This window comes from Penicillium odoratum (genome assembly GCF_028828045.1).
Source record: "Penicillium odoratum strain IBT 22623 chromosome Unknown utg000001l_segment0_segment0, whole genome shotgun sequence".
Classification (NCBI taxonomy): Eukaryota; Fungi; Ascomycota; class Eurotiomycetes; order Eurotiales; family Aspergillaceae; genus Penicillium; species Penicillium odoratum.
Genome location: NW_026643143.1, coordinates 4,834,462 through 4,856,807, shown reverse-complemented (window position 1 = coordinate 4,856,807; position 22,346 = coordinate 4,834,462). Strand labels below are relative to the sequence as shown.

The 22,346-nt window shown below is 46.5% G+C and overlaps 6 protein-coding genes across 6 annotated transcripts; 3 read left to right on the top strand and 3 right to left on the bottom strand.

Annotated features, from left to right (window-relative positions):
* Positions 1 to 1,053: 1,053 nt before the first annotated feature.
* On the top strand, positions 1,054 to 2,189 carry N7520_001745 (sodium:calcium antiporter; the record flags this gene model as incomplete). Its single annotated transcript, XM_057135680.1, has 2 exons — positions 1,054 to 1,224; positions 1,281 to 2,189. 2 exons carry the CDS (start codon positions 1,054 to 1,056, stop codon positions 2,187 to 2,189), a joined length of 1,080 nt encoding a protein of 359 aa, XP_057001616.1.
* Positions 2,190 to 3,217: 1,028 nt separating this feature from the next.
* N7520_001744 (uncharacterized protein) lies at positions 3,218 to 3,735 on the bottom strand (the record flags this gene model as incomplete). The annotated part of the gene is made up of 2 exons (XM_057135679.1): positions 3,218 to 3,559; positions 3,604 to 3,735. 2 exons carry the CDS (start codon positions 3,733 to 3,735, stop codon positions 3,218 to 3,220), a joined length of 474 nt encoding a protein of 157 aa, XP_057001615.1.
* A 2,289-nt stretch (positions 3,736 to 6,024) lies between these two features.
* Positions 6,025 to 6,294, top strand: N7520_001743 (uncharacterized protein; the record flags this gene model as incomplete). The annotated part of the gene is made up of 1 exon (XM_057135678.1): positions 6,025 to 6,294. The coding sequence occupies one exon, from the start codon at positions 6,025 to 6,027 to the stop codon at positions 6,292 to 6,294; it is 270 nt and encodes an 89-aa protein (XP_057001614.1).
* Positions 6,295 to 7,556: 1,262 nt separating this feature from the next.
* N7520_001742 (uncharacterized protein) lies at positions 7,557 to 8,253 on the top strand (the record flags this gene model as incomplete). The annotated part of the gene is made up of 3 exons (XM_057135677.1): positions 7,557 to 7,710; positions 7,769 to 7,831; positions 7,922 to 8,253. 3 exons carry the CDS (start codon positions 7,557 to 7,559, stop codon positions 8,251 to 8,253), a joined length of 549 nt encoding a protein of 182 aa, XP_057001613.1.
* Positions 8,254 to 14,958: 6,705 nt separating this feature from the next.
* On the bottom strand, positions 14,959 to 16,127 carry N7520_001741 (uncharacterized protein; the record flags this gene model as incomplete). The annotated part of the gene is made up of 2 exons (XM_057135676.1): positions 14,959 to 15,966; positions 16,014 to 16,127. The coding sequence occupies 2 exons, from the start codon at positions 16,125 to 16,127 to the stop codon at positions 14,959 to 14,961; spliced, it is 1,122 nt and encodes a 373-aa protein (XP_057001612.1).
* A 4,146-nt stretch (positions 16,128 to 20,273) lies between these two features.
* N7520_001740 (cytochrome P450) lies at positions 20,274 to 21,835 on the bottom strand (the record flags this gene model as incomplete). Its single annotated transcript, XM_057135675.1, has 2 exons — positions 20,274 to 20,704; positions 20,758 to 21,835. 2 exons carry the CDS (start codon positions 21,833 to 21,835, stop codon positions 20,274 to 20,276), a joined length of 1,509 nt encoding a protein of 502 aa, XP_057001611.1.
* Between the last annotated feature and the right edge of the window lie 511 nt (positions 21,836 to 22,346).

Sequence of the window (22,346 nt, the reverse complement as noted above, 5' to 3'; positions counted from 1 at the left end):
GAGAGGCTGGAATCGAAGTATTCGGTGATTTAGGGGTGGGCCGGACCGACGTCTTCTTTCGAAGGGGCGGAAGTGATAAATCCTCTGCAAGGGGGCCATACTTATTAAGCGCCGCATAATTGCGTTCTATTCTTCCTAATATTAGGACAGTCGAATGTTGTCATCTATGAAATTATATTAGAATATCAAGCTTTGTCTTGATCAACCCCTTGCTTCAGAGCACCTTGGTAGTTTCAAGTAACGTTGGACCTAGATTCAGATGTTGTTCTGGGTCAAAACACGTGCACACGTGGAGACGCGTTCTAGTGGGATTTCCGCTAGCCCGATTAGACCGTCCATTTACTCTATATCAAATATATTGTGCAACTACTCATACTTCGGCTCAATATTGATATACTACGTGTATCTTAATGCGGTCTACGAGCAATTGTAATTTGAAGCAAAACGAACTAAAATCAGATTGTGGACTTAAACGTAAGTTGAGGGGTAAAAAATGTATATATTTTGACATGTAGAGGTGGTTGACAAAACCCACGTTTATTGATATTGACCAAAGATTTTTCAAAGCAAGGGCAATTTGTACAAATTTATATCATACACTGGCCCCAGCCTATTTATCTCTGTAACTACTAACTATTTAAATATTTACCTTAGTGATACATGCAATATCTAGTGTCGCTTGTTGGCTACAGCCTGCAGTAGGTACTGCCAACCCATTTACCGCCTTCCAAATGAGGCTTTAGTACAAAGAATTCGCGAACCCCGAATCGAATTCGAATCGGACTTGAATTCGAATTCGTACGAATCGTTATTTTCAATATTTATTCGAATCGAATCGAATCAGTCAAAAGTTCGATTCGATTCGATTCGTGCGGAGCGGTAGTTGTATTGCGATCAATGACAACTGGGCACGTCCCTAGGAATTAACCAATTATTATGGAAGGCGGTCAAGGACAAGCCAAAGCTTGATTGTAAGACCTATTGATTTTTGCCTTACCCCAGCCCTTTCTATTTTTCCATTGCCCCGACGTACATGAGATAGGCTCAGAGACAATGATGGATTGGGATGCTTTGTGTTTCAATGTTGCCACTTTGATTGCAGGCGTGTTTGTTCTTGAATATGGCGCAGACAAATTCATTGACCACACTGTCATTGTCGGGCGGCGCCTGGGCATCTCGCAAACTGTCATTGCCTTCTTGACGGCTGGTGCTGAATGGGAAGAGGTCTGCACTTCAGTGCATTTCGATCCAATGTCTATCCTGACTAATCCCCTCATTAGCTCGCTGTGGTAGTTGCCGCCATCATGCAGCATCGCAGCCCCCTGGCCCTTGGGAACGTCCTGGGCTCGACTATCTCCAACATTCTCGGCGCCCTTTCTTTGGGACTACTCTTTTACCCCCAGGGCCTGGAGTTTGACCGCAGCGCAAAGATATACTCGGCCCTGCTCTTCGTGGTTACGACGCTCTTTGTAGTGCTAGCATTCTTTAACCAATTGAACCAGATCGTCGGTGGGGTCTTGATTGCCATATTCACTCTGTACATCCTCTCTATTATCTACGCTATCTACAAGGGTGTAGCCTCGCCCCCAGAGCTATCGGACAGTGACAGCGACGGGGAATCCAGTGACAGCGATGACGGCGAATTCGTCAATCGTGGCCCTGTCTCCGAGACCTCTCCTCTCATCGAAAATGAGCATGCGCCGACATCAACAGATAAAGGGAGCAGACGAAGCAGAAGCCTTCCTTACCACATATTCCAAGTCATTGTGGGGTTCATCTCGCTTTCTCTGTCAGGATACATCCTCTGCCACAGCGCCGTCACCATCGCCGACTCCCTGTATCTCTCGGGAACCGTCTTTGGTCTGACCGTTGTCTCATTTGCCACTACTCTCCCGGAGAAACTAGTTGCAATCCTCAGTGGTTCTCGCGGCTACGGCGGCATTATGGCTGGGACGACGGCAGGAAGCAACATCTTTCTGCTGACGCTCTGTGCTGGTGTCGTTGCAGTGGCGGGGTATCAGGTACAAGAGGCGGATAGCTTTTTGCTATTTGAGCTGGCGGCAGTGTGGCTGTCCTCTCTGGTATTTTGTGCTGTCATCTTTTTGGGACTAGGGAGGAGTACAGGTATAGTGCTCTTGGTTGCTTACCTCGTGTTCCTGTGCCTGGAGTTTACCGTTTACCGGCGGTGATTAGCATAATCTGTCTTCGTATTCTTCAACGCCTTTTCAACCGATGTATGAGTGTGAGACCTGCATAGCTCCTTCGGATATGAATATCAACCAGAGACCCGCGTGTATAATTGTTGTCACTAGCGTAAATGCGAGTCCTTGGGCCACACGACCAGATTATATCGCCAGAACTAAGGTGGCCGACTTACGAGATAAAACGCATTGTCTCTTGGTCCCTATGTGACAGATTTCTTCAAGATTGGATGCTAGAAAAGAGCAATTTTTAGCTTTTTGGTGTTCCCTGGACTTCGACAATTTAATCAAGCTCCTCATTCTAGATAAAGATATTCGATAACAAAGGACGGAATTAGAAAAAGAATTCTCATTACATTAGCAGCGCTCAAGGAAGGTAGAGGGAAGCTTAGTGGGATTGTTAAGCGTCTCATTTCGCTTCCTTTCGCAATCGCAAATCAGAAAAGCTGAATGGAGGGACAGGAACAAATGCAGTCTTGTTTAAACCTGAAAAGTTAGTGGGACTGTTAGGACAGACAGAAGAGCCCATTTCATAGATTTCCCTATTCCAGTCGCCATAGTCCTGAAACACGGCCCGTGTCTCTTGCACCTTTTTTCTTTGAACCAGCGTACCTGCTTCTGAACATGATTCATCCTTGCATAAACTTTGCACTTTATTGAAAGACCCAGAAACATCAGTTGGTGTCCCTGGGAGAGATTGCGAAAATGACATTCTCGATGTCTTGGGAGGCTCTTCTTTTCGTGATGGGGTGGGTGTATGGACTGGAGAGTTGAGAATATTCTCTTGGATCAAAGTTTCTGCCTCGGCAAAGGGATATTGTTTGATGTGATTCATGGTGACGGGTATTAATCTTGTATTCACTACCAACTTTGCTTGGGAGCTGGTATCAATGGAATCACTCATTTTGTTAGACAACCGTCGCAGACATCTCTCTTGACGAGTGACCGTCCGTTCAAATGTTTTCTGAGGTATTGTTAGACTATATAACTCTGAAGTCATCGTGGAGACATGGTTCTCACATTTGGAGTTTTAGAGATTTCATTTCGGTTTCTGAAACCGACGGTCTCTTCATGTCTGCGATCCAGAATTCAAGAATGAAGAGGCAGTTGAATGCTGTCAAAGATATCTTGACACTGTTTAATGTGAGAAGAGGAAGCTGAACCTCATCCTTCGTCCAATGCCACCGGAGCTTTGCGATAAATTGGTCAAATTGACTAGCATTGCTCTGTTTTCTCAAAGGCTCAAGCTTCAGAACAATCTCACTGATTTGTCCAAATGCAAAATTTGCTTGGCAACTGAGAGTATCCTCCAGTTGCTGCTTGCGAGCCAATTCCATGACTTTTTTTCTAGCGGGCGACTGATATGGCTGAATATGCCAAAGAGGCTCTGGCAAGCGGATACCTCGTCTGCGAGCAGATTGACCTCTTGCTTGGCGATTCGGAAATCATGCTTGAGGCGGTGCAAGCGTTTGCCACATTCTTCTAGCTGGTTATAAATCGCGAAGATCGAAGATACCGCGCCAAGGGCTTCCATTGCCAATATTGCCTCCCTACAGTCAATACACGAGGCTATTCTTATGCCTTGGGTACCTAGAGATGCGGGGTAAGAGGCTCAATGGTCCTGTGATAGAAGAACCAACCGTATGAGGACCCGGTGAGCCAATTAGCGTAGACCACGACGTTCTTACATGCATCGTGCCGCAGCTTGCATCACATCATGCCCGTGCGCAATGAACGTAGCCGCTTTACTCGTATCTAATAGCAAACCATCAAAAGTACCAATTTGTGGGTGACGCGCTCCATGATCATGCTCTGTAGACCGCCCAGCCACTCGAGTCACGATGGCCAGCTATATACAGAGAGTGCATATATCACTATTAACTTGTCACATGGCAGATGCGCTACTCAGACTGATTTCTGTCCCTAACAACTGATCAGCCAACAATGTGCCCGTTAGGGAGGATATGCCAACTCAATACTGAGTCATCATGACGCTTTACAATAGACGCCGGGTATCATTAGTGACACAGGCTCGCAATGGTACGTTTCAAAGGAAGATTAGTTATCTTGCTGAACCATGGTTAAGCAGATTTACCCGCTAGTCGGCGATTGGCGCTTGAATTTATTGGATGGGAGCAGTCCGCCACCAGCACGAAGTTCCTCGAGCATCAGTAGCAATAATTTCCGCTGCACGGTGTAAGCCAATGCGACTATAATTGGAATCTTTGTGGTGTATCGCTACGAAATACTCTTCGTTCGTTCATGACTCGCGAGCCGAGCAAGGAAGCTGGCGGAATCCTAGTGGCAACAACTAATAGTCCATATTTCGTAGGTCCAGCTGGAACATAAATAGTCTCAGTTTATCATCCTACCTTGAGTAATGAACCTTTTGTTTATTTTATTATTAGAACAGTTCAAATGTCGGGTGCAAGTCCTCAGAAGCTTACCTACTTCCTGGAACAATGGAAGAAGCTCCAAATCGCTGCCAACGAGATGGCACCTTACGCAAGAATGATTGTTTAAGGTGAAGACGTTCTGGAAGAAAATGCCAAGTCTAAGGTCAAGTTGGCTGAGTCACATATAGAGCTGTAAAAGTCAAAAGGGAGGAGGAAAGGCTCAACTGGTTTATCCAGGGGATGATAGAGAAATTTGAACAGCGGCTAATTTGTCTTCAAGAAAAGCATAGGTCCAGACTTTTTGAGATGAAAACGAAGTTAGGGGAAGCTAAAGGGAACGTAGCTACTTCTCGCTCGGATTCTGAACAATCAACCCAGAGGTATTTATCACTAGAAAGGGGGCTCGAATCACAGAGGCGACAACTCTCCGCAAGCTTAGACAAGTATAAAAGACTCACATCAGGACTTGGCCTTGTGGAACTAGTTGATCACTTGTAAGTCAGTCAAGAACTCCCTTTTCAAAAACATCGCTCACCTATTATAAAGCGCGGATAGACTCGATGGACTTGCTATGGAACTGCACTCGGTTGTAAAATCAGCATTTCTGGATAACTCCGATGACAAAATCCTAGATGAGCACCAGGTATATAACATCTACTGACTATCAATGAAGTACTATGCTGACTGCGGCTAAAGATAAAACTTTCAGAAGGCTTATAAGCTCAGAATTCATGAGTTATGAGAGACCAATACCTCTCAGATAGCACACCCTCAAAACATCTCCGCGTCGCAACTTTAGAAGCTCTCATCACAAAGAAATTGGCAACACGTGTCTTCGTAGCCATGCCAAGTTACACCATTTAGCTCAATCCGATTTCGACAAAGCCGGACTGGGACACGATGGCAAAAAGTCAACCTTTGCAAGAGGCTGTCATGAGAGCACTGTCGTCAATTGTGTACTTCCACTATAAGCTAGAGCTAGAGGAAACAAAAATTGCTGGTATTTCCGACCGTATCACTTCCAAGCTGCGCCCGCTTCTCAATGATGTAAGATGTTTCGAGATGGGGTTACGTCCCTTACTTCGAGACGCTTTTGATATATGGAGAGCGGTACAAAGAAGTCCTCAGCGAATTGTCGGATTGACTGATGGCAAGGCGAGCTTGGACTCACCGGAGTTTGAGATTGATGAGGGAGTCTCAATGCCGGGGGTATCAGGAATTGACAGGTTAGGGACACCCATAGTTACTTTCCCAGGCGTTATGCTATATGTTTCCGGCTTCATTGTTTGATATATTCGGTTGTCAAGTCAATTCCTGGTCATCGTTAGTTAATGTCTTTGAATCGATTTGGATTTTTTTCTCTTGCGAAGCAATTAGAAAACGAAAGCGTATACTACAGGACTTATTTCACATGAAGCGCTTTAGTCATGAACCATCTTCAATTCCACGCCGAATCTTCGCCTGGTCAATTTGAATTGATTTTCCCACCATTGGCACCCCTAGCAGCCGTGGATTTCCTCCTCGCTATTCGCCAAGTCATCTCTATAGTCGCAGATAGACACGGTTTGCGCGCGACACTCTACCCACGTCTCTTCCCTGATGGAACTGGCACTGCTTCCCATACACATATCTCCATCAACCCCCCGACAAAAGAAGAAACCTTCCTTGCCGGCATGCTCAACCATTTCCTCGGTTGACTGGTCAGGATCAGAATGGGTCGCCTGGGGCTTCCAGAACCGTGAGGCTCCTGTCCGCAAGATTAGCCCCGGTCACTGGGAGATCAAATCAATAGATGGCCTGGCAAACCCCTATTTCACCGTGGCCGCCCTCCTAGCTGAAAGATACATGGACCAGGGGCAAAACCACTGACTGTAAAGCAGTGCGCTGGTAAGCTTTCCCTAGTATTCAATCCTCTCGTAACTCAACTGACTTCATTTGAGTTGACCCGTCCACCCTGTCTGACTCCCAGCGCTCTGAGCTCGGGATCACTGCCAAATCTCGAAATTATTGAAGAAAGCCTAGTCGCACTCGATAATGACAAGGCTCTGCCGAACCTGCTTGGTCAGGCTTTGTTCGGAACTATACGCGCGACGAAAAGACGGAGTCGGCTGGCTTGTCAGCTATGTCGGAGGCGAAGCAACGGTTGTGGATCGTTCAGAGATATTAATTGGGATAGCCAATGCCCCCAATAACTCAGACCGTTTTGATTTCACGATAGACTTTTGACTTTCGTCTCGCCAGCAGACTTTGCAAGTGCTTATGCAATGCCAAGCAACCGTCTGACGGCTAGGCTTAATCTAGATTAAAGGAACCATCTGGGCGGCGAGCTTCCTTTAATGGAATCGCGTGCCCCTATAAGCGCTGACTAATTGACCGAAAGGAGCCTGCAATTCTTACTAGACCTTAGGATTTGGTAGTAGGTACTAAACTTGCAGAAGTAGTGGCTATCTTCGGATCCACATTTTCCAGAACTGCCTATTCGCGATCTTGAATAAACAGGAGTTGTATCCAATAGCTCAATTCTTCCCTCCTTGTTGCCAAGATATCGGTGTATTTCGACTTTGCTGGAGCACTGCAGGTCGATAATTTTCTTATTTGAGATAGCTAAATTTATATTCGCCCTTTTTATCCCTTCAGGCGAGTAGGTCGTGCCACTGCATATAATTCTTTAAAAGCAAGTTAAGATCTATTAAATTCTAGATAATCCTCTTACTAAGTTAATCTGTCTTACAAAAAATACAAATATGGCCTGGTGGAGCTATAGTAGACCCGGGAACTGCTCTAGCCCCCATTAGCTCTTGCAGGACCATGTGGCCGCGTCAGCATAGAAGTGGGGCCCCCATTATGTTTCGATTTTTAGCAAATGGTATAGTTTGACTCGCAAACTTTTAACTTAAATTAAGGGCTATAAAAGCTGACGGCAGTCATGCAGCTGATCTGCAAAATAAAATATTCAACCATGAAGTTCACCACTGTCACCTCTGCCTTGGCGTTGGTCTCCGGTGCCCTGGCCGCTCCATCTCTGGTAATTGAGAAGCGTAACCCGTCGGGATCCTTCCAGCTTGTTGCCTATGGCGTCGCCAGCAGTGCCATTCCCATGTTCTACTCCGATGGTATTTTCATTCCTTTTTCATTCGATCCAAACAATCCAAATCTAACATTGATCTCCAGGCCTCGCTTATGCTGGCGACTCTTCCCTTTGGACATCTGGAAATGTCACCACCGACGTAACATGTAAGATCTAACTTTAAGACCCCGACTTATTACCATATGCACGATTGGGGCAAAAACTAAACCTTCAACACCATCTAACAAGTTCGTTAGTCACAATCACCGACACCGAGCTGGTCACAACTGCCACTACATCCGGTGTAACACTCGACTCGGATACCTTGCTGTACATCCAGCCCACTGCCAACGAGGTCCTAGCCGTTGGCTTCACCAGTAACGGAATCGACTCGCCATCCGCTGCTACCACGGATGGCTACCTCTTCTACGGCAGCTACTTGATGTGGGAGGAATCTGATGGAACTCTCTCGGATGTTTTCCGTCTTAAGGAGACTGATGTCTCTGGAATTTACCAGTTCTACTGGGATACGTCCAGCTTGGACCCTTCTGGTTACTCGATTCCTACTGTTAAGGATAGACTGGTTTGATTGAAGAAGGCTATGACAGAATGGGCGACGATCGACTTGTAGCCTAGTCATTCGTCGCATACTTCAAGATATGGGTAGGTATCTACGTGGGGGGAGGGATTAGGTGGCCTTGTGGTGCACCCTGTTACTGCTGAAACGCGTGGTTCCTCTTCTGTCCTTTCCCTTCTTTTTCCTGTATCTCGGGACAATGCCAATGTCTTCGGTACGGTTTTCGCTTGTTTCGTGGTAGGTGGTGTTTCTGGTTCTTGCACTTCGCTGTGTAGACGAGCGAACATGCAGATGAAGCTCAAAAGAAAGGCATAGACTAGAGTGACGATACGAAATTTGAAATAACAAATGTCGCAGCCCCAGCTTTTTGAGCTTTTTGAAGGATTTGAACATATTGAAGTATCTGCTCGAGCTGAGTTTTTTTAGATGATGACCGGGCTTAATCATTCTAGGGTATTACGGCGTTTTATATTGACGGATCTGAATAAAGAGCAATCACGTATACAACAGCAGCATAAGTGGGTAGCTATCGTCGTCTCTATTGTAAGAGATTTCACATGTGCAACCAGTTGAGAAACATGGAAGAAGTCGAACTGATCGATCGGGGTTTCTGGATCGGAAATTTGGCTTGGCTTGGCGTAAGAAGAAATACAAGCCGCTAGAGAAGTTTGGATCTCTAGGTATCTGGTTCGACTCTAGCGAAGGGGCGGATTGGATCCTTAAGAGAGGCTTCCTTGTCGGCCAGCGATATATTGGCAGCGTGGAGCGCTGTGAGATCAAGAGAAATTGATGCTTCCGCTGCCAGCGTTTTGAACATTTGGTATGGTCATGTAAGGAAACACTGAGATGTGGACACTGCGCAGTTTAGCACGAACGGCAACGTTGGCCTCCCCGCGTGCGAGCCCGATGCCTTGATTATAGTGGGGAACACCCAGCCGAGATCGCTAGTATCGAGCGCCAGCGACATTTAACCCTTCTCAATCCTAGACACAAACCTAAGCTTGCTACAGTTGATCATCATGAAGTCTGGGCCGAGGATGGAAGCACTTATCAACGACCACTAGAGCCGAAATTGAGACGTACTCCTGATCCAGGAGCCATCGAGCCATCAATCACCACCCACCGGGCCAACGTGAATCACCGCGCCTGGCGGTTATATTCGCCGACCGTCACTCCGCGACACTGGGGTCAAGGACAAGGGTGAAACTGCAATCTTTGACATAGGCACCATTTTCACAGCGGACCGTGAGCGAGAGAAAGAGAGAAAGCGAGGAGACAGTGTGGATACACATAAGCTGAGCGAGACCGATTTATTGGTCGCCTGCCCAACAATTTGCTGGTTCAGTTGCAAGGATAAAATTTTTGGTTTGTGACACGGTTGACAATGGCTTGGTGCTGGCTAATGTGATGTAGTGGAGTGCACAATCAGTGCTCTTGGGGATGTGGACTGGTCACCTGAATCATTCGACTACCTGAAGATCCCTTCCGAAACCAAGACACTCCTAATGTCATTGGCGAGAACTCGACTGGGTCTGATACCAACGGAACCGTTTGACGACGTCATTGATTGAAAGGGTCAAGGACTCAACATCCTTCTGAAGTACGTTGGCAAAGTGTCTGTACTACATCCAAGAGCTCTAGCCTAACTCATGATAGTGGTCCACCGGGCGTTGGAAAGACTTCCACAGTTGAGGCAACCCCGGAATATCTCAGACAACCACAATCGACCGGTAATCATTACTGCTCTCGTTATGTCTGAAATGTACACTGATATATTATTCTAGTGTATCGTCTCAACACGTTGCTGCTTTAGAAATATATTTTGGAGTAAGGTGAGCCGCTAAATCTTCCGTGGACAAACTGAATGAGAGAAATGTCGGCGGCTCCAACAGTGTTTCATATACAAATGTGGAATTATCTTGGATATCTATCTTTATGGCTGCTCTCGAAATGAGAAAGAAATGGGTTTTCCTTTCTTGAAAACAACGCCAGGGCTGTTTGTATGGAATGTTAGTCTAATATCATCCTACGAGGATCATGTCCATGCGACCGCATAGGTCATGACTCGTAAGTGTGATTCGGGGTCAAGGCCATTATCGGTCATGTCCAGTTGCAATCGTACACCAGGGTTTTGATCTCATATGGTCAGTCCGCGGGGGCAACGTCCTTCACGTCAACCCCGACCAGACGCGTTACTAACACGAACTTCTCAGACCAGGTCATACGAGCATTTTCAGTACTAGCCTTTTCGCTCGATTTCGCGAGTGATTTACAAAAATTGTATCCCTCACACTATACTGATTTAACCGAGATAATCACCATTGCACTGGGTTGCCAATCATTTCAATTTGTCAGTTCGCATTACAGACCCACCCTTCCTGGCCCACCCAATCAACAGACGTTCGACCTCCTTCCACGACGCCGGCGCCAACGCTCACGCTAATACCAATTCTAGGGCTCAGCTTTTGTGCTCTTACCCCATTCAAGTGCCATTGGAGGACATATATTGTAATGGACCACATTCGACGACATCGCCAACTCGAAAAGTCATAGACCCTGTCGCGCCCACTTACTAGGCTCGTCGAATGCGAATGAGCCACACTATCGACAACAGGGGCGTAGGTGTCCAGGGCAGCATGCGAATGAACGCAGACTGAACGGTGCATCATCACGAAGCATTGCCACCTCCTCCCCCCAACCCACACACCAACTATTGAAACGCGTGCGATCGACTGAAGCAGCGCTGGCGCGTGAGCAAATCATGTCCGGCATCAAAACGTTCGAACAGCAGACTCGAGATATGGCGCCGTTAAAGCCCTCCCTTGACCTCCATGCTGCTCACCGGCATAACGAGTGATTTGATCGGAGAACAGAGAGCTTTGGTGGGAGTTGAAGCTGCGGAGATTAACCTCTCGCTGGCATGACCAGACAATGCAGGGCAAAAATTCCCTTGGAGCAATGGATCTGGACCGACAATGGCAGATAAAGTTCGCGTTTCCCTTATGCAATCGATCAGGGCACTGCCCACCGCCCATATCCCTTCCTTGCCCGTTGCCGATCTCTTGTCTTCGAACAACGCATCTGTCTGCTCGCGACCAAGTATCGACACAACTTTGGTCTGCGGTGACATACTCCTCTTGGTAGTAGATGCAAATAGTCACGATCGAATGCGGCATCCCTGCCTGGGGCACCTGATGTCTAGCTTGAGGATATTGCGCACGAGATGGATCAGAATGGAGACACGAGCCGCAGATGACTTGGTTCGAGATGCGTCCCAATATTTTCGGGAGAGTTCTTCGGTTTGAACGGAATTCCCTATCCAGAAAGGGAATTTCTCCGATGATCGCGTTCTCTTCGTAGATTCCATAATTCTATGTCTAGGTCTTTGATAATTCTGCGAGATTGGTCCATCGAGGCAACCAAACTGGCTCCTTCGCGCATCCACCGCGCCAAGCGGGATTCCTCGGTCCGTCGCCGTCGATGTTTAACCTCAATCCCCTCACAAAGGCGGCACTTTGTGCTCTTGTCTTCAGTGATGTTGACTAATTTGATGCCGCATGTCTCACCAATACGATGCTCATAAATGCATCGGTGAGCGAAGCTAGTCCAGCTCCAGTCTCCGCATAAGAATCGTGCCTGATTATAGAAACACATGCCAGGCTTATCTGCCTCGAGTACCCGGATAAATATTTGCCAGCATTAGCAATGGACATGTAAATGGTTATTATGCAAGCAGCTCCCAGCTCACGCCTAGCGCATTTCATGAACTAGGATTGAATCAAGAGTCAATGGCGTGCTGCAAGAATTGTTCAGCAAACGATATGAAATACCTGGATTTTCAAGTTTATTTCGCTCATGAAAAAGCGGGTAAATATAGGAATATTGATGGTCAAAAAAGGCGACGCCAGCAATCAATTTTTGACTGGGAATCCTTGCTTTGCTCAATCCACTTAACCTGCCCTCAGGCAGTAGACCTAGAATTATCACTAGTCTTTGTAGCCATTGCAACAAGTCATTCGGGTCTCGGAAAATCACATACAGTCTCAGGGGGTCAAGTTAATTCTAACCAGCTACGCATTAGCCGATAATCAAGACGCAGCCAAATGAATAGATAAACCCATTAAATTTGGTATTTACTTTTCCTGGTATAGCGTGTCGGGGAGGAGCTCCCTCAATTCCGATTGGCTAAATTTCCACAGATAATGGTATCGAGTATGGTCGTGCTGCGGCAGCTCCCGACTATTTTAATCACACTGGCAGCCTTTGAAGATTGGCGAGACCTCTCTTACTTTGGCCCCCACCTTGTTGGCCAGCCCCGCTTTGGAACCATGGATGGTCAGCAATACTACGGAGGTTGGTGGCCATTCCCTTTACAAGACCCTCATGCTTGTGGATACTATTTTCAAAATGTCTCACAACCTTGTTGTCCCAGTCGAAGTCTCTATTTGGGTATTCAGATTAATCGGGATTCCGGATGGAATTTTGCAATTGCGCGGTCTCGCCTTTATCATATCCTCCGCAGTGAGTGTGCGATGGGGTGGGAAAATAGAGCAGAGACCTCATCTCAGGGGTAAACCAAAGAGGCGTCCGTCGTGCGCGAACCAGGCCCGGGGCAATATGGATCAGCGTCAATACCCCGCTATTTCGTCATTTTGCTTGTTTAGATGCCTATGGCAAATCTTCATTCATAAAAGCTTTGATCATCCGATTGAAATTATCCCTCGGATTGCTTGAATTATTTTCTTATGGAGCAAGTCAAGCCCCATTATCGGTTAGGACTAACAAGTCTTATCGTCAAGTCCAGCCGGTGAAGCGAAGCCTCGTCTTAATCGTCGTCATTAAGCCTGAGAATGGTGCACCCTCGCGTGCACGACTGTTCTTACAATTCCGAGGCGGAAAGGCGACATCAAACTTTCCAAGCGGGAAGTATCGCGTCAATCTAACGTATTTCATATGCGAGCGCCGCGGACAAGCCAGCGCCGCACCTCAAAACACATAGTAGATGCGATAAATTACAACTCATTATCTCAACGACAATGGTCTATAGGAACTTTTCCTTGAATTATAGTTCATTTTGTATCATATCTAGTCCTTTTAGAGATATTTGAAATTTTTGATTATCTAGTGACCACGAAATATATATCTCTTAGGTTCAAGAATATAATTCTGGTGTTAGTCGAAATAATGTAATTTAAAGAACGTCAGTAAGACTTCAAGCGTGATTCATAATCAAAGTGAAGCTAAACTTCGTGGTTGCATCGAGAAATCCAATAAGGGCAGGACTTCCAGCTGCCTTGTGGTCCCTCGGTGCGACTTACTTTTTCTCTGTCATCTATATAAAAACACGGTAGGAAGAGGTTAAAAGGTGCTCCAGACGCTTAGGTGTGAATTTGAATGGAGTTAATACCGTCGGAAAACAGCGTCAACAAAGATGAGACGCATTACGTCACAGACAGTCACAATGGCTCCAAGGGGACTCGATGTAGTAAGAACAACTTCATGTGGGATCGGTGTACTGTATGATTAGAGACCAGGATTCTATTTGCTTGAGCATAGTTTTGAGAGTCTCTAACTTCTGCGTACAGTCTGCCACGCGGCCGGGATCAGCTCAGCCGTGCGTTCTCGGGACGTGACCCCTGGAGTGTCCTGCTGAAAGCGTGATAGTCCTGGTATTGGTGCGAAATAGGATGATATAGGTTTGCAACATGAACTTGTCGCGTAATGTTGATCCAAAAGGCGGTGGGCCTTCTCCGCTGAGTGCTTCGGAGGTAAGCCAGGAATCCCAGTCGACGGCATCTTCTTTCTCGAATTCCGGACAATCGGAGTGGCGAACTTCCTCCTTCTTTATTGGAGACTTCGGGGTGATGTTGACTTTCTGTGCAGCACACGGATGTTTGGGAGAAATAGCTGCAGCAGATTTTATCAGTCAGGCTGGCACTTTGCTCCCACTGACAGACTTACCTGGCAGCTCGCTTCGTTCTATTTCTGGTACAACCCGCAAATCTTGATCAGGCACATAGGATTTTGCGGGTCAGAAGGAGAAGAATGTGACTAGGAAATCTGCCTCATGCGCCTATGAAGGATAAATGGTAGAGTTAGAAAAATAGGAGATAAAGCCTCAGTACTCTTCGTGGATAACCGAGCAACAGGACAGGGCAAAGACTTCGCGGTCAACTGGTCATCAACTCCGACGATACGTAACTTAGTCAAGCACGTTTGTGAGCTTCAACGTCAAGTTTGGGCCATCAGGCTTTCAAACCTCGACTGTATGTTCATCAAGTAAAAAATTTCAGCGATATTGAAACTAGATCAGGAAGTGCCTTGAAAATGAGTTTAATTGAGATAAGAAAATAAAGAAACTCCGCAGGTCTTTGCTTCTTCGATTGTCGAAGCGAGAATTGAATACTGGTCCCTAGCGCCACATTCTCCCCGCAGTGATGAATCGGATGCCTCAAAATCCCGGTTTTTGTTCAAGGATAATCTGCTTTGAACTGTCTAGAACCAGTTGGCGATCCAGGAGTGAGGCTTGTAAACCTTTCCATCGCACATTTTCACTAAGAGCTTCAGTCTGGTCTGCAATCCACGCATCAAGGTCGCTTATGAGTTCAACCTTCAGACACTTTATCAATCCTTTCAACATCTCACGAGCTTCATCTTTGTTTGATTTGCTTGCAAGTCCGTTATGGAAACGACGCATAAGTTCGTTTTGTTCGGCAATCAAAGCAAGGTTGTAACAAGGTTGTAAGAGCCTTTGTCCCTAAGATCGGTTGCTAAATCATGATCATCACCTGTCACCCCAGTGTTGCTACCGTAAAGTGACATGAGGTCGGCAGTGATATAAGACGGGCCAAACGCCTCTGATGCCGGCACAGCACGAGCGAATTGCCAATCAATAATACTGGTTATGTTGAAATTTTCATCAACAAGCAAATGATCACCTTTGTCGTCGACATGCTTCAGAAAGAATTGCCTTGGCAGATCTTTCGATACCAGGCTTTGTATATTTTGCCGTACAAGATGGAAAAATAAAAATCCTTCTACCGGGTAATCGGGGTAGAGTTGCCCATCTGCGATAAGATCCAAATGTTGCTCTGAAATACTTATCAGGTATTCCAAAGCCGTGTCCAAAGGACCATAAGTCTCTAAAGCGACAAACCGGTTCCTGGCGACAGGCCCGACAATGACCTCATCGTCCTTAATCACGAGGGAGCCTGCTAGAGGCAAAGGGTGCTTCGAAAATTCGATCAGGACCTCCGCGAGTTGCTTGATAATATGTTTCTTTTGAGAAGCAGAGGCTTTTGGGGCATAGAATGGAACACCAGGGAGAGCCTGCATCAATATGTAACCGACTCCCACGCGGTTCGTGGAGTCAGAGCCGATGTCATACGCAAAAGGCTTAGATGCAGGGACCTTGCTGGATTCAAGGAATTTGAGAGTTGCATATTCACTCATAACGGAATATTCCACCAAGTTGAGGGGAATATCACTGAAACCCGTGCGAGGTGTTCGGAAAATCCACCGTTCACCATTTTCGAAGCACAGCCAGGCGTTGTAATTGGCGCAACCCATCAAAGAGTCGGCTCCAATGTGGTTGCCAAGCTCAAACTTGCATTTGATACCATCGTTGAGTTTTGTCGCAAGTCGGATGAGTTCATGCGTATTGACATGACACAGTAATTCCCAAAATTCGTCATTGAGAGATTTTTCCCATTCAGCATCGGAGAGCTATTCAGTTAGAATCTTGCGGCTTTTTTGATAGACTATGTGCTTACCTCGAACCGACTTTGGCAAGTTTGGTACTTTTTTGATAAGTGAATCGCGCAGAAATGGCGCCTACATTCTGCACAACTTGCTCCTCGCACGCCTGCCCTCGTACAATCAAGCATAGAGCAGGTCGAGAATCTTGCCACTTTTCCGTGAGGGACCTGGATTTTTCTCTTCTTGTATACTTCTTGATTCTGCCTTGACAGTAGAATTTGGAGGCGCTCGTCGTCTCCAACAGTGCCGCCCGGGAGACCGTGAATCACGTTAGATTCAGCGCCCAGTCGCATCTGACCAGTCGGCACATCCACTTCTCGAGACAGCTCGATGGCCAACAACAGCTCACTCGATTACAAGAAACTCTTTCTGGAGGACGGAAAGAGACAGAAGCAGGCTGAAGATAAAGGTAAACAAGAAAGAGAGCGCAGCCGACAGATCACCTTCTCATTGAATTCATATACCATTGCCATAACCTACTTTCCCGGACTTTGAAAGTCGCAACGCGTCTCGTTCGACCACTGGAACAGTAAACCTTCCCAAGGGAAAACATTGCCCGACACGACTGCGTCCATGGTCCAATTGCATCCCTCAACAACAGGCCATCTACAACCGTGTACGCCACTACCTACAATCCAATGAAGGAGCCCCGCAATTATTTACCCCCTTGATTGCACTCGAAGAGCTTGCTCGGCGTTTCCCCCTGCGGCCCATCAGCAGTGAACAGGGTAACAAAAAATTAGGACATTTTAAATAATATTTACTACTACTATTAAAAGAGCACAATATCAAATGTAGAGTAATATTCTGAGCTCTGAATTTTTTTCTTCTCAATAATTTGGTCTTCAATAATTTTGCTTTATCAAAATTTTGAGTTTAAGAAATTTTCAATGTCTTGATCAGAGTAGATCGACATCTGGGCCCATTGCGTGGGTCAAAATTCGGCACAGCCATACGTAAAGTCACACAGAAAACCAGCTTGTTGAAACCCCGGCACCGCCTTCATTCTCTCGAGAAGATGAGACCGTTGGACTAGAAGAAGTACATCAAATCCTCGTGGAGAGCAATGAGTGTGCAATCCCTCGATAACTCCCCCGCAACTTGATCGACAGATATGAAAGGTACGTTGAGCTCATATGCGGGTTGGCCGTTTGGCATAGCATTGGCCTCCTTGCATCGCCGACATTTCGTGTGGAATGACCAATGGGTCTCTCTGTGCCTGCGATGCTTTGGAGATTCGAGGAAGGTAAATTGTGACTTCTGGAGAAACTTGACAAGTACTAAGTTTGAGCAGCTTTGACATCGAAGGAAGAGGCGGAACGGAAGGGATTGCATCCGGTCTCGCATTTGCTCGGGATTGTAGGGAAGTTACTGGAAGGTGGCTGGGTGAGCAAATTACATGGCAAGAGGTAATAGAAATGAGTCGGAAATTGGAGTTCTAATAGTGTGCCCGATAATAACAAATTGTCGCTGGACAATGAATGAATCTAGCCCTCTTCCCGGAGATGCAACATACCTCAGTTATCGCGTTCGGTTAAGAAGGGATTTTTCGTTTTTGGGCCAGAAGACATGAAAGCGAAGCATTCCTCCATTCCTTTGCGGTCTAACCGATGAGTACCAATACAATGCTACAATGAAACTCCCAAGCGTGCCAATTATTTTTGAGCGGAATTTAAAAAAGAAAGAAAGTATCATTGTTCGTATTCTTCGTTAATGAAGTACTGCCCTTGCCTCCTGATAAAGATACTACTTTTCAGCCTTCTTACCGCTACATTACCACCAGGGGTACATGAAGAATGTATTGGATATTCCACTTCGTCGCCCTTACTTTGTCGATCAGATAGTAGATAGTTACATAATCCAGGTATTTAGCTAACTAATTTATTGGCTTGCTGTTTCTTGTTCGAGGGCGGTTAATAAAAATCACTCAAGCGCCCGTGGTTGATTTAAGTTATCTATTATATCTATTTTCGAATGCCAAAGTCAATGGGTGCCGATTTCTATCTTACACAATAATCATTATTGTATTGACAGCATCATCTAAGGTCTATTACCTAGTGCGTTGGTTCTCACCACAGTCGGCGTGAGAATGGAGTGTTGGCATACTATGTGCCGAAAGCTCGCTGGCCTTGCTCATCGAAAGAAGAAAAAAGTCCTGCAAATTGTGAGTAGTGTTTGACATGAGACCAAGGCTAGGATAAAAATCCATGTATTCATGAATACAGGGTCTCCCATTTGACTTGCGAAAAGAAAAGGGGTTTAATTCGAATTCTGCTGCCGAGTAAGTATTGTGCAAACTCAATTCGATGATTTTAGATGAGAATCTCTAATGACTTGTTCATAGTGAATTAAGACCTTATGTGGCTTTGCCAATCGAGAAAGAGACCTTGGAAATCAGCACTACAGAACTCCCGACAAATACTGATATCGACCTGTTAGTGGGGTCTATCGAAATGGAATATCATAGACCGGCAGAGTCTATGTTGACAATCCAGAGACCCTCGCCCCTCTCTCGGCAAGCGAAACAAGACTTGAAGAAGTACGAAAGTCTTTTCGGCTAGTCCTCGCAAAAACAAGAAACGAGCTTGCTCAGTTTCCGGATTCACTATTCAAATGTAATGGGCATTCACTCTGTTCATAGACTCTTAAAACCACGAATTCAAGTGTACGATAGTATCAGCAACTTTGATATCCATGAGCATATGTTTTGTCCCCAGATCGATAAGCCTCTGGTGATATCTTCAGTCTTTTGTGTTCAAGTTGCGCAGACTACCTGCTCAGCTTACAATAAATCGCTCAAAGCAGCCTACATACCCGCTACCAGGGAGAAATAGCAGGAGGCGTGCTGAAGCAATAACTAGAGCTCCGAAAGGAATATGATTATTTGTGAATATTCATGAATATCTGCGAATATGAATAAAAGGAATTGAATTCTTGCCTTCAAGATCTTAGCCTTTGGGGTTCCAGCAGGACCAAAAACCTTCCCCCACACTCATATACCCGTTTGCTCCTTAAGCCCACCCTCCAGGCCAAGTTGCAGCTCTGCTAAGTCCCCTTAGGGTCACGGCATAACAACCTTCCTGCTTCTTGTGAACCGACATGCGCATCCGTCCTCTCGGGCTATACTGACAGTGTTGTAAGGATCTCTAGTCGGCAGCCGATGGCGACGCGCCAACCTTCTTCCTAGCCATCGTTGCCATAGTATACCTCAGTCCACAAGTTGGCGTGATTTCTTGCTTCCTGATACCTAGTATCCTCTCGTTCTCTAGGCCGACCATGTCTTGCAGATGGTCCCTTTATACACCCAGGCCTGCAGCGTATAATCTTTCCATCCACTAACCAAAGTATCCTTCGATCCAAGGTAGGGAGCCAGCAGCCGATGGTGATACACCTTAGCCCTAATCCCACAAATCCAATTCTACCCCACAGGTGTCCTGCTCGACTTCGATCCGCGCCTCTGAGAGGCTCTGTGAACTCCCCTTGGGGTGACGGCATGAGAGGCTGTAACCGTTATCGTCGGATGGTTTTTAAATCGTTCCTGTGTGCCAAAGGGGCCTCGAGGTCGCTAGAATTGCGGTGGAGGCAGGCCGCAACATCGCGGACTCGTTTCCTCTGGTCGTCATTGCGTCTCTCATTGGCTCTGGAGTAACAGAGACTCCAGGTTCGTAGCCCACGCCTCGTACAGGCTGAGAAATCCGACTTCGTGGGCCGGAAATCGGTACAATATCACCTCCTACACTCTTCGATTCCTTCTCGAACCCTAATTGAAGAAGACTATATTTGGAGTAGTCCCGGAATATAGATATTCCTGTAAAGCTCTGTACATAGTAATATACATTTTTATTATATGACTCAGGTCTCGTAACTGTATGGGCATCCATGGCATAGTGGCCAGAGTTAACACATTGTCTCCGCATCCCGCCTTCCCTTTTGTGTGCCCCCTCACGCTTCACTCTTCGCATGTTTATTGTTGTTTTAAAGACGACTCGCACGAATGGCTAAAATTTTCGCCGCATCGGATCTCTGTCCCATTCGTGATATGGCAGAGAGCCCGTCCTTCGCGTCTCTGATGGCCGAAGAAGCTGAATGCAGCAAACTTGCGATCATCAACATTGGCAGAAACTTGCGGAAATCTGGAAGTGTTTCCTTACCCCAAGCTCGAAAAGACCGAAACGAACCTTGACACTGCTAGTCGCTGAAGCTTTTAGTGACCACCTATCTGACAAGCCTCATTTTCGGATTACGACCCAATGGCGTCGAACAACACCAGTCAGCTAAACATCCAACAGCAGACAGTCCTCGTTCTCTCCTCTTCGTCGAATCTCAAGCTGCGCAACGGGGTCGACGCTCGCATAAACCCCAAACTGCACAGATCTCGAGCAGTAACCATCCTGCAACCGAATATCATACTTGAGCAGAATGTGCGCCAAGCATAACTTCAACTCATTGCTAGCGAAGAAGCGGCCAGGGCATATATGTCTACCACCTCCGAAGACATTGTGTTCCCTGCTCGATTGCACAAACTGGCTCGCCTTATCTCCCGCTTGACGTCGCTTCAAAAATCGGTACCCGTCATACACTTCAGGGTTGTTGTAAACTTCTGGGCTCCACATTTCTCTTGAGTCGACCATGATGTGAGATCCCTTGGGTATTCTCGTGCCGTCTGGAAGGGTGGTCTCGCGAATAACTTTACGCTCCAAACCCACTATAATACAACGGTCAAGATTATCTCCAAACCTTATTGTACTTCCGACTTACCTAAAACAGGAATCTGCCTCTGTGACTCTTTCATCACGCTGTCGAGCAATTCCATCTTTGCTAGCGTGGCTAGTCCAAGTCGGTGACCCGATAATGACTGCCTGATTTCCTGCCTGAGGGGCTCGACAAGGCCAGGGTGTTGAGCAACGTCGATAAGGACCTGCTTCAGGACCTCAGTGGTTGTGAAAAGTGCCGCCATCGCCAAAGCGAGCTGGATATCGCCTGCCGGTAGACTGTTCCGGGGATCTTCCTGAGTCCAGGAAACGGCATCATTGTATTGAGGCGCCTCCAGACCTTGATCTCGTGCAGCTCTTGCTTTTTGTTCCCTCTTGCTGACCACATCGTGCATTATTACGCGAGCTTGTCGGACAAGAGCTCTACAAGCCGAGGTATGCGGCAAGAACCATTGCACGATCGGCCGGAATGGTGCTCTCCACGCATGAAGCTCGCCCACAGCACTGAAGAACTCACGCACATATGCCTGAACGAGAATTTGCCACTCAGAGTCGGCGGCTTTTTCAGGGCCGACAAACACTGAGGCTGCTGCTCGCGAAATGATTCCGGTGGTGTCTTTATCCCAGTTTATGGCGTGCCAGGACTCGCTATCGCCCCAGTAATGTCGCAGAGCGGCCCCGAGATGCTGATTGACGGTCGGTAATATCTTCTCATTTTGAGACAATTTTGTTCGCAGCACGTCAATGAGCATCCTGTCAGGGTCATGAGCCGCGCGTTGGGCTTCAAATCCCGGGAATCGTGCAAAGTACTCTTCCCTGACCAGCTCCTGGTGATCGAGGTCTCTATTCGTCTTCACCCAATCGCTAAGAGCAGGGGGCAGCACAATTTTCGTGCCACCAGGAACAAGCAGAGTTATAGGTCCGTGATGCTTGGCAAAGCCATCAGCAATTAGCTTACCAGCGTTCTCGAGGTATTCACGGTATGCTTTTCGACGAAAGAAGTCGCCTGGGTAGGCATTGACAACGGGAAAAATATGGTCCTGATTTGTGAAAATGTGACATAAACAGGCAACGACTGCAATGAGCGTCCATGCCAAACCGCTAGAAAATATTTCAATTAGCATCGTGATTTTTCGGTTAAAGAAGTTGGGAGGCAGGAACAATGAGAATGGTACACAGAAAGCTGATGAATTTCAGGAAATTTATAACGTTTTATAAATTTGTTAGACACATTTGCTCCGCTAGAATGATGTAATGTGTCATTGTGAGTCACGTAGAGTAATCCTCAATGAAGTCTCGCCCCATGCGGGAATCATTAATAAGCTTCTCCCCCCGGGGAAAACTCGTATCCCCCCAAGTCCTGTTGAATCTGAGAAATACTGTACTATACCACTTGAATCACACAAACAAGATGCCATGCTAATACTTCCGATGTCATAATATGTTTATGTAAGTCTAGGAGTATGTTACCAAGCAATCAATTGGAGCTGGGTAGTTAACTATGACTCTTTGCCCTTGCTTACTAATGATGATTACACACTGCATATCATTGAACCAAGTACTATCCATTGCTCCACATTGGAGTAGGACAGCAATAGCATTTTCTGCTTTCTGCCTGTCTTACCAGAATATTAT